Raw genomic sequence first — 15,047 nt, forward strand, 5'->3', positions numbered from 1 at the left:
AGAGAGAGAGAGAGAGAGAGAGAGAGAGAGAGAGACAGAGACAGAGACAGAGACAGAGAGAGAGAGAGACAGAGAGAGCCCACCTGAGCTTGTTTTTCTGCTGTTTGGAATGGCCGAGAGCAATGTATTCTCCCAAGGCGGGATTGTCATATCGGACAGGCTTCAACATGACCGCGCACAACCTGCATTAATTGGCATACCATCTCGAGATATTTCAATAAAAACAATAACAACAACAACAAATGACCCCAAAACACAGTAAACAAACAAACAAACAAACAAACAAGCGTTATAGCGCTGTATGGCAAAGAATTTTCATGCGTAAGTTAGACTGTATACATATTTTGTTGTTGTTGTGTGTGGATGTTTTGAAGGTAAGAACTTCTTTTTTTTTCCTCCTTCAAAGATGTTTTTATTCAGGAAATTGTTCAGTTTGTCATGCAATTGCAATGGTACTAGAATAGATATGACGGACAAAAACATATTCAATACAACATACAATCAATTATAATAGGCGCTGTTCTACAATGACAAAATATGAATCCCACTTCAGCCTAAATTTTCTATAATTCAATTTTGTACAGTGGATATGTTTATCGATCTTGTATATATAGGCCAGTTCCTTTAAAAAAAAAAGTTCAATATTGGCTTTACTTTATTTATTCTACATTTGTATACAAAGTATAGACTGTATATTTGACTTCCTCAATCCAACGGTCTTGATCTGCTTTGACGAATGGGTATCTATAAAAACTAAATAATGATGACGACCAGAAGTCCGGACTCCTGACAGGATGCAAACCGCTTGCTGATTAAAATTCATTTAATTATTTGGCGTAGTTTTGGAGCAGTTTTGAGCAAATTGCAGGTGTTTCTGAATTACAGTTTAGCGAATATCCCTTGGAATTTTTACGGTCCAAGTCGTCAGAAAACTGTCCAAAATGGCAAGGACGTTAAACCCGAATAGTCAGTCTCTCTGAATGTATTTCAGTACCTCAGAAAACTTCCCAAAATGGCGAGAACGTTAAACCCAAAGAGTCAGTCTCTCTGAATGTATTTCAGTACCTCGATTGATCCTCACCTTTTATATAGATCGTCGTCCTCTTTTCCCCAACCATAATACATGTTGGAGCAGCCATTAATTTTCTCTACCTGCCATCGCCGCATGGCCAGCACACCGCCGATGAACCCTCTGTATGGTAGCCTGCAAAAGCCAAAACTGATGGAAAATAACTGAAGTGGTCTGAACACAAGATAATATAAGGTAACACATTTAAGATAACATGAAAATAGTCCCCCCCCCCCCCCCCCCCCCCCCCCCCCCCCCCGTCGCATGGCTAAAACACAACACAGGCTGTCCTGGTATGGCGGTTTTCACAAATCCAAAATGTCGAGAAAAAAAGAAAAAAAGTAAGGCCTGCAAAATATCAACTAAGATACGATAAGATAGCGCAAAAAAAGTACACATGCACGCACGCAAAGTTGCTAAAAAAAACCACACACACACACACACCCACACGGCACACACGCCCACACACACACACACACGCGCGCGCACCGTCACGCACACAACAGGCTAAGCCACTTTGGTCTGGCCATATCTCCCTTTACTTTAAACACAATAAAGATCGATTTGGAAATGGCGACTTTCGGTGTTGTGTTATTGCCTATCAATAATTTGTATGTATAAAATGTTGCATTTAAATGTGCAATGTCTTTTGTATATATTGTCATGCGTCGGACTGCTTTCTGCTGATATATACGATGTAGAAGAACGTTTAAACATCATCATCATCATCATCATCATCGTGGTCGTCGTCGTCAATGATCATCATCACCATCACCATCATCATCGTCGTAGTCGTCAATGATGATGATGATGATCATCATCATTGTTATTGTCATAAGGTTACCCTCTAATTTCTTTGTTGCTCCTGTCCCTAACAAAATGGCGTGGTCGCTGAGGGTGACATTGATACAGGTTGTCATAGCGACGGGGTATAAGGTCCACATCGTGGAGGATAACACACGTGAAGTTGTCCACTTTCATGCTTTCCACGAACCCCACATTGAAGAGCAGACACCGGTTGAAGGGATACTCCGATGTCTAGAATAAAACAGACAAGTGCAAACCAAGTGTCAGTCACACATTGACGGGCTGGATAAGACATCGGCCTCCTAATCGGAAGGTCGTAAGTTCAAATCCCGGTCGCGGCCGCCTGGTGGGTTAAGGGTGGAGATTTTTCCGATCTCCCAGGTCATCTTATGTGCAGACCTGCCAGTGCCTTACCCCCTTCCTTAATTTAGTGTGTACACGCAAGCACAAGACCAAGCGCGCACGGAAAAGATCCTGTAATCCACGGTGAGAGTTCGATGGGTTATAGAAACATGAAAATACCCGGCATGCCTCCCCCGGAATCGGCGTATGGCTGCCTGAATGACGGGATCACGAACAAAACGGTCATACACGTAAAAATCCACTCGTGCAAAAACTTGAGTGAACGTGGGAGTTTCAACCCAAGACCGGCAGTCACACACAGACACCGTCCTCGTCCCTGTCAGTGATACGGCGCATACTAAGCACCCATCAGTCAGGCCTGAAAGTGGCGAGTATTTTACTCGCCATGGCGAGTAGAAACATGTAGCCTACATGGCGAGTAGAACTGTTAATCTACTCGCCAAATGCGAGTAAAGTTGCTGAAACAAATGGTTGGTTTGGCACGGTGAGTAAAAAAAATAAAATTTGCTCTCTGGCTAGTAAATTATGAGAAGTACTAGCCAAAGGCCAGTGCCCCATTTCGTGGACTCTCAGCACCCATCTGCATGGTTTCGAAAGAAAACGGCACGACGTTGAGCGAACATTGCAGAAACGGCATTTTCCTTTCAAAAACGCCGTGCAGGTCGGAGCTCATGATTCACTCACTGTACGCTCGTTGTCACCAAGAAGCGAACATCTCAGTGTTTTAATGTTCGCGGGTCCCGCAGCTAACACAAAAAGATGTCAAAGCTTCACTTCCCCAAGCCCTGCCATGTATGGTCGGCCGTGAGCGAACAGGCTGTAGCACATCAATGCATCAGTGCCGATTTCTTGAAGCTCGCGTAGTCCTGAGAGAAATGTATACGAGCGAAAACGTAATATACGTTACCATGCGTATGCGTATAGTTTTCAAGAACAGAAGTGTTGAACAAATTGAGTAACTTTTCAAAACCGACTGGTCGTTTCGTCAGTGTTGACACTGAGTATGCAGTGCGGTTCAACGGGACATTTTCACTGAGCTATATATACTGAACGGCAAAAGTTAGGGACCGCCCTTGACAAAACCAGGCCGTCCTGACCTGGGCCTCTCCAGAACGCTGTTGGTGGCCTGGAACTTCTGATGCAGCCTGACCACGACAGAATGGGACACTCCAAGTCGTCTGCCCACTTCTCGCTTGCTTACGCCGTCTTGCAGCCATGCGATGGCCCGGGCTTTGTTGAAGGTGGTCACCTTTCGTCTGGGAGGCATAGTGAGAAGATGGTGGCTAGCGGAAAATCGCGGGGCTATAAAGCCTAACTGGTGACAACAGTTCACTCTCAACACATCCCCCCTGCACGTGCATAACGAATTTTTCATCTTTCCCGCCCAGGCTTGCCCACGCGCCAGCGTAAAAATGGTCCACTTTTTGCAGTTTGGCAGTTTCTGTCTCGTGCCCTAGCCAGGCCTCCGTGGATCCCGAGCAAGTTTCCTGCTAAAACAGCATTGCTCACCCACTGGTGTGTTCGGCCTGACAGCCATTTGGTTTTATAAACTTAGGAACAAGGAGTTTGGCACAGATGAAGTCAGCTGGTTTTTTCAAGGGCGGTCCCTAACTTTTGCCGTTCAGTATATATGGCTCTGATACAGCTCAGTTTACCTCGCCTACATGGAATACAGTTCTTCCATAGACAAAACAGACACAGTTATTTGCCGGAATTCGTCCATTCTGCAGCAAGGGAACAATAAAGTAAGAATAATTTCAAAAAAATTCAATCGTGAATGCTTTTTTTTGGTCAAAAATGAAACGTTCTAATAACTAAACGTTAAAAAAAATCAAAAGATCAATGTTAAGCATCACGTACCTGCTCAACAACAAAAATCCTAAAGTGAATTCTCTGACGCACGAGAATTGGGACGAGGTTTCGGAGAAGAGTCAGGAGGTTGTTCATCCGGTCTCGGTACGGGATGATAATAGCGGTCTTGTCAGGGGGCTCACAGTCTTCGGGACTGTAAAGGCCGCCGGCTTGCAGAAGATATTCCAGTTCCTTCTTCAGATCAAAATTGGTGATGTTACTGGTGTTTACCTGGACGTTCTTGCCTTCTATGGAACAGAAGAAAAAAATAATTGGTGGATTAGATTTCTGAGACAGAGAGACAAACTCACAAAGAAACACACACACACACACACACACAGCACACACACACACACACACACACACACACACACACACACACACACACACACAAATGAAAATAAAGACACACAAACACACACGGTTGGGCATTCTGCAACACAGTATGTTTGTGGGTAGACAAACTGAAAGTAGACCACGTTAGACCTAACGGAAAGTGAGGCGAGACATGCTTGGAATTTTAGGTATGGACAATCACACGGGAATACACCATGTGAATAATATTTTATTAAACCCTGTCGGACTTTAAATTAGATAGGAGCATCCTAATACACCGACACACAACGATCCTCTACATATCATGACTGCTTTCCCCACCCGTTTGACCCGCGTGTGCATTCTGATAATCATCGGTCCATGCCGTATCGCCGGCATGTCTCTCTGACAGGGTGCATAATTATTGCGCGGAATCTATCAAAACAAGAATACAGAGTTATCTCCCATATGTTTTTCGCTAATGTTTCTGAGAGACGAACTGAGACGAAAGTGATTGCAGATTGGCCGACCTCGACAGTGATCTCCGTTCTGTTCTTCACAGTTATGATAAAGACATCGTTCTAAGGCTAAAACAAGTCCCATCACGTTGATTCGTTGATGACACAACCATTTGTCGGAAGTAGCGTAGGCACCCGGTCTGCTCCCCGCCTAAAAAAGGCCAGTGCCGTTCCGTCTTCGAGGGACTGCGTGGGTTTCATTTCGGAGTTTTCCTTCTCTTAGACGAGTTTTCTTCCATGGATGATGAGCCTCCTCTACCCTCGTTTTGAATTCAGAGTGGTCTTCTCTTAGGATAGCTGCCTGCCAGGGTTGACGAGCCTATCCTGCCCGGCTATTTGACCCATAGCTGGGGGGTTAAAACAAGTCGAAATGTTGAGACTGCTGTGGGAAGGAGACCGTGATATTGTTGCATCCCAAGGGCGGATCTGGAGGGGGGGGGGGGGTTACACGGGTTACGTAACCCCCCCCCCACCCCCCACCCCCAAAAAAAGGTAATTTATTGGCTCAGGATGCACCAGATAGCTCTATTTTGCTTCTTTGGATACAAAAAATTTCCGGGGGGGGGGGGGGGGCATGCCCCCGGACCCCCCTAGAGGCTTAGGCGCCTTCGGCGCCGTCAACTTGTATCTTCGCAGTCATTTTGTAACCCCCCCCCCTCCAAAGTGAATTGATCCGCCCTTGACTCCCAACTGGTTACGGAAAAAAAAATAGCGTCTGCTTCGTAGCCAAAGTTGTTTATCACGTGACACTTTTGCCATATTTAGAGTTGTTTACAGTAAATACACCCGCGAAAGATAGCTCGCTTGAAACTGTCTTACATATCAATTCCTTTGTAATTTAAAAATTGCACAACACCATGAAAAATCATTATTGACGATCGCGAATCTGCTTATATCAACAACACATTACGAAAAGCTCTAAATATGTAATAGAAATCGATTTCTTACCCACAGAAAGAAAACCAAGGCATCCTGTCAGGGATAAATGAGACCCGAAGGGAAGTAACTCATGTTTACCTGAGTTCAGGATGCCGCGTGTGTAATCATGAGGTCGACTAGCACCATGTACACTTATTGTACACGTAGTCCAACCAATTTTCTACTTTATTCTTGCAATATCACAAAAGTGCGTTGCCCTCACGATTTACCGCAATTTTTTCCTCGACCAAGTGCCGAAAATGACACTGTACGAACAGAAACATCCGTTGTACGAACAATATAGCCGGAATCAGTTGACATACCGTAGATAAGCTTAGCATATATCGTCATCGCACAACACTGTGACGTGTCTCAGATCTGTATTACCTGTCTTCAGCTCGTCAGCAGCTTGTTATAAAACTAGCAACAGGAACTTTTTGTGTTACTTTATTGATGGCCGCAGGAGCGGACATCTATTGCAATGCGTTCGGAGAGGTGACATGAGTCGTTTGTTATCGTTCTCACGAGGTCAGTTGTTGAAACCAACTTTGTTATCTGTGCTGTTCCGGAAATGAGCTGCGCTTTTTTGGAATTCAAACAGTATCATGTCACTGTTGTCCCAATTGCGCTGTTTCGGAAATGAGCTGCACCTCGTCTGTCTGTTTATGAGCGAGTTTTAGCGTCAACTAAGGTGACTCGAGTCGAACCGGAGGTCGCAAAAACTCGGTCCGGTACGACTGGAGTGACGTCACCGGTTAACCAACTTTCAACCTTGCTTCCTGCGTAGGGTCTCTCCAGTTCCAAGATGGCTGCCAAGGCGAGGTGAGAAACTTCTGCAAATATTTTTTGACAAAGTTACGGATTGTGAGAAGACATTTGTTGTAAATCACTTAGCCTTTCAAAAATTAAGGATACTGGGTTGGATACTGTCTTGGTTTTAATGCATTTTATTTTAGCAGTGATGTTTATTTTGGGAAGAAATGAGGTCAACAGGAGTTTGGGTGCGATTTCGGCTCAAATGTACTTTAGCGCCCTGAACTTTTACCCGGCTGTTTTGCGCTCGATTTTTCACGCTCACTTCTTCATTGACGTTCGAATCGATAGTTCGATGTTTTGGCATTACATTCACATCAACAATAAAACAGTACTGCTTGTTCATCATCGTCGTCCATCAACTCTCCACAACAGTAAATCCGTAACGCGCTTGTCGCCATCTTGTTGCAAGGGACGCGACTGGACACAACCCAACAGCGTTTCCGCGAAGAAAAAAACCAGACATGCGCAGTGACCCTACCGTACCTCAACCCTGTTCCTCGCGAAAACTCGCTCATAGTCTGTCACGTACACTCCATGCAACTCTCTCCGTCTCTCCCTCGCTCTGCCTTCGTGTCTGTGTGTGTATCTGTCTCTCTCTCAATCTTTTTCTCTCTCTCAAGATCTCATGCGCGCTCTCTCTCTCTCTCTCGAGTCATTTTCTCTCACCAGGTGTTCATTTCATGATCTGTTTCTCCGTCTCGAGTCCAGTCACTCTCTGTCTATCTGTCTGTCTGTCTGTCTGTCTGTCTGTCTCTGTCTCTCTCTCTGTATGTATGTCTTTGTCTGTGTCTCCCTCTGAGCAAAGAGTGTATCCCTACAGACCGTAGGGATACACTCTTTGGTCTGAGTCTCTCCGCCTCTGTCTTTCCATGTATGTCTCTGTCTATGTGTGTGTGTGTGTGTGTCTCTCTCTCTCTCTCTCTCTCTCTCTCTCTCTCTCCTCACTCTCTCTCTCAGTCTCTCTCTCTCATCCGGTTCCTGGCACGCAGGTCAAAGCAGAGGTGTCAGTCTTGTGTTAACTTGAGTGCACGTGTACCCAGCAGGAGGGGGGTGATTCGGGTCAGAAGTGGGGTAACTCGACCACTTGGCTTATGGTGGAGACAGCTGGAAGATCTCTGAATATAATTGAAGAGGAGTAGTCTTCCTTTTAGAAAATGTGTACTCTGCCTTGCAGATTAGAAGTTTTTGCTGTCCGGGCTGGGTAAAGGGAGTGGCCGGGGAGGGGAAGGTGATGGGGGGGGGGGGGAGTGGGTAAGAGAGGGGTAAGAGAGACGAAAGAGGAAACTGGACAGGGAAAAGTCACTGCCTGAAGCATTCAATAAAGCCAGAAAAAAGAAAGTACGACATGTAGGTTTTCAATTCATATTTTTGCAAAGTGTGTGTTCGTGGCTGCTTTCATGGGGTGCCTATATCCTCAGGAATTTGAGGATTTCTTTTATCTCTCTTTTTTTGACACCGTTCATTTAACGTCATTTTTACAGGACAGTTTTTTTTCCTTTCAGTTATACATTGTAGTAGTTTGACCTTATTGTTTTAGTACAAGAAGAGCTCGTTCACCAGTAGCAAAGACTCACTCAGTCCGTCAGTGTGTCTGAGTGTGTGTGATGGGGGGAGGGCCTCTCCCGTGACCGGCCACCTGCAATGTACGGACAGGTTTGCACTGGCCCTAGGGTGTCCGTTCATGAGAGGGACTGCTGTAGCAGTAAAACTAGTGTGATACATAAGTAATCAATTTATCCACTTGACTATATTCACAACAGGGACTTATCACTCTTCTTTGCATGTTTTATGCCTACGTATTTTCAAATACTCTGCAACACATGTAACCCAAATACAACATGTGCCCGTTCTCTTCCGCTTCTTTTATGAAAACATTGCTTCGGCCATGTTGATTTTAATCAACCAATTTTCTTGTTTTCTTCTTGTAATTTGTTCAACTTTTCGTATTGGGAGGCGGCGGCATGTAGATTCCCGAGAAATCTGTGTTGTGTTTTCCGAGAGCAAACATAGCAAAACTTGACGCCGCGAACACTTTTTAGACATAATTACACACAATCTGATTCTCTTAGACATCAAAATATAGAAATGATTTTTGATGCTTTAAATGCTTGATTTTACATGAGACAAACGAGTATGGCGGCAGCCGGGAGGTTGTTTATATGATGGGCGCAACAGTTTATTTACAAAAACGGCTCAAAAGTTTGATGTCCACAAATCTGAAACCTGTCAGTTTTGTCTTCGGGGTCAAAGCCACAGTCTTCGGTCTTACTGTGTCTGACTTCTCTTTTTACATTTATTCAAGTTTTGACTAAATATTTTAACATCGAGGGGGGAATCGAAACGAGGGTCGTGGTGTATGTGTGTGTGTGTGTGTGTCTGTCTGTCTGTGTGTGTGTGTGTGTGTGTGTGTGTGTGTCTGTCTGTGTGTGTGTGTAGAGCGATTCAGACTAAACTACTGGGCCGATCTCTATGAAATTTGACATGAGAGTTCCTGGGAATGATATCCCCGGACGTTTTTTTCATTTTTTCGATAAATATCTTTGATGACGTCATATCCGGCTTTTTGTAAAAGTTGAGGCGGCACTGTCACACCCTCATTTTTCAATGGTGGCTTGGTGGCTTAAATACTAATGAGTGAGTTTGGTCATTACAAATCGGAAACTTGTAATTAAAATTATTTTTTTAATTAAACGATCCAAAAACAATTTCATCTTATTCTTCGTTATATTCTGATTCCAAAAACATATACATATGTTATATTTGGATTAAAAACAATCTCTGAAAATTAAAAAAATTAAAATTATGATCAAAAATAATTTTCCGAAATCGATTTAAAAACTATTTCATCTTATTCCTTGTCGGTTCCTGATTCCAAAAACATATAGATATGATTAAAAACACGCTCAGAAAGTTAAAACGAAGAGAGGTACAGTAAAGCGTGCTATGAAGCACAGCGCAACCGCTGCCGCGCCAAACAGGCTCGACACTTTCACTGCCTTTTGCACTAGCGGCGGACTACGTTCAGTTCCATTCTGTGAGTTCCACAGCTTGACTAAATGTAGTAATTTCGCCTTACGCGACTTGTTTTATCCTAAGGAGTCACACAATACCCGAATGAGCGAGCAATGGCGAAGGAGAAGGAGGTGGGGGTTCAGTGTAAACATTTTCCACCACGCTGTGTTTATGAGGCTCAAGATGTTTTTTTACCAGTCCGTTTTTACATTTAGTCAAGTTTTGACTAAATGTTTTAACATAGAGGGGGGAATCGAGACGAGGGTCGTGGTGTATGTGTGTCTGTCTGTCTGTGTGTGTGTGTGTGTGTAGAGCGATTCAGACTAAACTACTGGACCGATCTTTATGAAATTTGACATGAGAGTTCCTGGGTATGATATCCTCAGACGTTTTTTTCATTTTTTTTATAAATGTCTTTGATGACGTCATATCCGGCTTTTCGTGAAAGTTGAGGCGGCACTGTCACGCTCTCATTTATAATAATAATAATAATGCAAACTTTTATAGCGCTATTCTAGAACAAGAAGGGCAAAGCCCATACGACTCACATGCTTTACACATTTTTCCTACCAAAATCCATGTGACCTTGACCCAAGGACAAGGTCATCCAAGGTCACGCAACACAAAGCTGTTAATTCAAGACATAGGAAGTACAATGGTGCTTATTGGCTCTTTCTACCATGAGATATGGTCACTTTTAGTGGTTCACTACCTTATTTTGGTCACATTTCATAAGGGTCAAAGTGACCTTGACCTTGATCATATGTGACCAAATGTGTCTCATGATGAAAGCATAACATGTGCCCCACATAATTTTTAAGTTTGAAACAGTTATCTTCCATAGTTCAGGGTCAAGGTCACTTCAAAATATGTATACAATCCAACTTTGAAGAGCTCCTGTGACCTTGACCTTGAAGCAAGGTAAACCAAACTGGTATCAAAAGATGGGGCTTACTTTGCCCTATATATCATATATAGGTGAGGTATTGAATCTCAAAAACTTCAGAGAAAATGGGAAAAATGGGAAAAATAGCTGTTTTTTAGGCAACATTTATGGCCCCTGCGACCTTGACCTTGAAGCAAGGTCAAGATGCTATGTATGTTTTTTGGGGCCTTGTCATCATACACCATCTTGCCAAATTTGGTACTGATAGACTGAATAGTGTCCAAGAAATATCCAACGTTAAAGTTTTCCGGACGGACGTCCGGACGGACGGACGTCCGGACGGACGGACGGACGGACGGACGACTCGGGTGAGTACATAGACTCACTTTTGCTTCGCATGTGAGTCAAAAATGTCTACTCTTAGCGCTTTACAATACATACATCGACCAAGCATACTATACACGCACAGGCAAAGAAACCGACCAAACATAACCAACAAACTATACATGCACAGGCAAAGAAAACGACCAAGCATACAATACACGCACAGGCAAAGATAACGACCAAACATAAGCAAACATACTATGACCAAACATAACCAACATACTATACGCGCGCAGGCAAAGAGAACAATCAGCATATGTAATAATTACTGACAACTAATAATGCAGGCATACAGTGACAGTCCAATACACAGCCTACGCACAAGAACCACAGTAGGCTTCTATATAAAAACGTGTCAACAGTACTATTTACACAAAGCGCAGAAAATATATATACACGTTATTTTAGGCACTAGGTAGGGGGTGAGGTGGGGCGGGATGGGGTGGGTGGGGAGATGCTGGAGGGAAAAAAAATCACTTGCGCTGAAAGAGGTGTGTTTTGAGATTTGTCTTGAATGTAGTGAGAGAATCTGTGTGTCTGAGAGGCAGAGGTAATCTATTCCAGGTCACAGGGGCTTGATAGGCGAAGGACCTCTCGCCACATGTCTTTGTTTGCACTGTGGGGAGTCGGAAGAGTCGAGTGTCGGCGGCGGAGCGAAGCTGACGAGAGGGGGTGTAGAGATTGAGGAGTTCTGACAAGTATTCTGGGGCAGAACCAGAAACGACGGCAAAAGAAAGAGAGGAGAGTTTGTATTCGATCCTTTTAGTGATAGGCAGCCAGTGTAGAGAGTGAAGAAGGGGTGTGGCGGATCCTTTGAAGTCTATCTAAAAGGTACTTAGGGAGACCGGCCAGAAGAGAATTGCAATAATCTATCTTTGAGAGGACTAAAGAACACACTAACGTTTTGGTTGCATCAGTGGTGAGGTAGTGACGGACTGAACTAATCTTGCGCAGCTCTAGATAGGCGGACTTGCAGATGTTAGAGATGTGTTTTTGGAAAGAGAGAGTTGGATCGAGAGTGACGCCAAGGCTGCGGACAGACGGAGAGAAAGAGATAGGTAGTTCGTTGACAGTGAGAGAGGCAGAAAGAGAAGGGTGATTGAGAAATTTCTTGGGACAGGCCAGCATAACTTCGGTTTTGTCACTATTTAACTGGAGTTTGTTTAAAGACATCCAATCACTGAGGTCCGCAATGCAATCCTGTGTCCGAGATACCAGATCGTCAACTTCAGCAAGAGGGGCAGACTGATGAAGCTGTGTATCATCAGCGAAACTCTCGTGCGACAACGCATGGCGACTGATAACATCGGACACAGGGGAGGCATATAGAACGAAAAGTATGGGGCCAAGCACGGACCCTTGCGGGACACCGTACTGGAGAGCTGAAGGTTGAGATTTGATGCCGTTGACACAAACGGTCTGCGTCCGGTTAGTAAGGTACGAACGAACCCAGGAAAGGGCCAGATCATGAACACCAAAGGAGTGCTGAAGCCTGTGGAGCAGAATTTCGTGGTCTATCGTATTTTTCAATCAAATTGATTGAAATTTTGGCAAAGCAATCTTCGACGAAGGCCGGACTTTGGTATTGCATTTCAGCTTGGTGGCTTAAAAACGAATGAATGACTTTGGTCATTAAAAATCTGAAAATTGTAAAAAAAATATTTTTTTTATAAAACGATCCAAATTTACGTTCATCTTATTCTCCATCATTTTCTGATTCCAAAAACATATAAATATGTTATATTTGGATTAAAAACAAGCTCTGAAAATTAAAAATATAAAAATTATGATCAAAATTAAATTTTCGAAATCATCTTATTCCTTGTCGGTTCCTGATTCCAAAAACATATAGATATGATATGTTTGGATTGAAAACACGCTCAGAAAGTTAAAACGAAGAGAGGTACAGAAAAGCGTGCTATCCTTCTCAGCGCAACTACTACCCCGCTCTTCTTGTCAATTTCACTGCCTTTGCCATGAGCGGTGGACTGACGATGCTACGAGTATACGGTCTTGCTGCGTTGCATTGCGTTCAGTTTCAGTCTGTGAGTTCGACAGCTACTTGACTAAATGTTGTATTTTCGCCTTACGCGGTCATGAAAAAGCTCGCTGAAGCTCGCATTTTTCATGATCCGCTAACTTCGACCATTATTTTTGATAATCACTGAGACTCGGCATGTAACCTCTACGTATCGATCGAATTCCTTTCAGGTACTATATGACTTTGTTGTTGTTTTGACGATTAAACGAGCACACACACACATATATAGGTTGACCGAAACTTGAAAGGAACTACAAAACACACGTCATGTACTGACTTTGTTGTTGTTTTGACATTGAACAGCACACACACATGCAATCAAACACATGACGTGTGTTTTGTAGTTCCTTTAAAGTTTCGGTCAACCTGAAACGCCCAAATATGAAGTTTTGTAGGCCTCTGACGTCACATGGCTCAAAGAAGGGAAATCCAATGTCCAATCGATACATACATGTATATTATATTAATCATTATAGGGCCTACACATGGCATATTTAGATTCAGCCCCAAAACGTACTCTATCAGACACGCTCTGATTGGCTGTTTTGCCAAGTGGCTTCATACCCTATCACACATCAGCCAATAAAAAACAAGGTTACCAACTTTCGGGCGATAGCAGACTAACACGGACAGCTTATATAGATCTACATTTTAATACTTGAATCATCTTTCAAAGTGGTTTTGAACGAAAGTTATGGCGATTTGAAGTTAATGAATATATAATGAGGCCAGAAATGATCCCAAAGCAATCAGTACAACAACAACAAAAAGTAAAAAAGTGCCTTTGTTTGGCCCACAATTAACATTTTGGTTATGCACAGCTCAAAGAACATAGATCAAAGTGTTTCATAGTGTCAAAACCCCAAACCACACCTATTACATTTTTTGGGTTAATTTCCATTGGGTTTCCTTACCTTAAAGTTGATTTTAATCAACAGAAGCTTATAAACTTACCCAGTTTAAGTTGAATGTCGGAGCAGTTGGGCAGAAGACGGCTTGCCCTGTCAGTCACAGCTGCTGTAGATTCCTTCACTCTTTCGATCTCTCCCTCAGCCACTTTTTGCGCAAAAACACCATCAAATGTATAACCCAGAACACTTCTCACACAGTTGTTTGTGTCGTGTTTTCTGCTGCTTTCTTTAACGGTTTGATAGATCATTTGCATTGCCTGCAATACAATGAGGCTACACAGTAAAATCGCTGTCACAGAGAGAAATTGCCGTGGGCGACTCTTCGTCGGCTTCATGGCTGCTTCAGGGCACCTTCACTTGATGGCTCAAACTGTCATTGAACATATGCCGTCAGCTGTTGAGTACGGGTAACGTCATCAAATCTAGTGTTCGTCACGCGTTTGCCAAGATCTGCAGCCTTGGTGGGCGCACAACAACGTATGCATAATTTGGAAAATTGAAGACAAAAAGTGGGTCACGGGTGACGCATACGCGTACAGGTCTTTGCTACACGTTCGATCATCTAGAACACGGTATTGATTTTAAAGAAGCAACGTAGTGCACAACCAGGGATCGATCATCTAGAACACGGTATTGATTTTAAAGAAGCAACGTAGTGCACAACCAGGGATCCAACAAACTACTGTCAAAGTTTTCAAAACTAACGGGTTAATAACTAGTACTTTTCATAAAATAAAAGTTTAAAGATGTCCAATCTAAGGAGCCATATTGGAAAAAAACATTCTCACGAATTTGACCTGAAAACTTTCATGGTACATTTGCTGTGCTGTAATTTAGATACCCTTATAATAATTTTCCCGAAAATGCGTCGAAACTATGCTATATATATATTTAAATGATTTTTAATCGCTGAGCGGTTTTCTTTTTCAACTCTCCCGTGTCAAGAGTGCAGACTTCCGTTCGTCATCATGTATACCCTTCAAAAAAAGTTAAGGACCACTTTTTCACTCGCATGCCATACAGAAATGACAAGGTTAGATGATTTAAATTTTTCTTTATTGTTTTATTAAAGAAATAAGGACTATCTCCAGAATATGTGACGTCAAACATGCCAGCGAAAACCATGCTAGAGCTTGTTACTCTAGACAACCCTCTA

The 15,047-nt window shown here is 43.2% G+C and overlaps 1 protein-coding gene across 2 annotated transcripts in view; it reads right to left on the reverse strand.

Annotated features, from left to right (window-relative positions):
- LOC138979895 (beta-N-acetyl-D-glucosaminide beta-1,4-N-acetylglucosaminyl-transferase-like) overlaps positions 1 to 14,468 on the reverse strand; it is a 16,762-nt gene extending 2,294 nt beyond the window's left edge. The window contains exons 1-5 of one of the 2 annotated variants that reach the window (XM_070352659.1): positions 13,935 to 14,466; positions 4,100 to 4,338; positions 1,914 to 2,107; positions 1,082 to 1,204; positions 84 to 182 (exon numbers count right to left, since the gene is read on the reverse strand). In XM_070352659.1, the coding sequence (XP_070208760.1) occupies positions 84 to 182; positions 1,082 to 1,204; positions 1,914 to 2,107; positions 4,100 to 4,338; positions 13,935 to 14,226 (947 nt within the window). In that variant the 5' untranslated portion in view covers positions 14,227 to 14,466. Of the gene's footprint in view, positions 1 to 83; positions 183 to 1,081; positions 1,205 to 1,913; positions 2,108 to 4,099; positions 4,339 to 13,934 lie in introns of both variants that reach the window. The other variant, XM_070352660.1, reaches the window with a different exon arrangement.
- Positions 14,469 to 15,047: the final 579 nt, after the last annotated feature.

This window comes from Littorina saxatilis, linkage group LG11 (genome assembly GCF_037325665.1).
Source record: "Littorina saxatilis isolate snail1 linkage group LG11, US_GU_Lsax_2.0, whole genome shotgun sequence".
NCBI lineage: Eukaryota > Metazoa > Mollusca > Gastropoda > Littorinimorpha > Littorinidae > Littorina > Littorina saxatilis.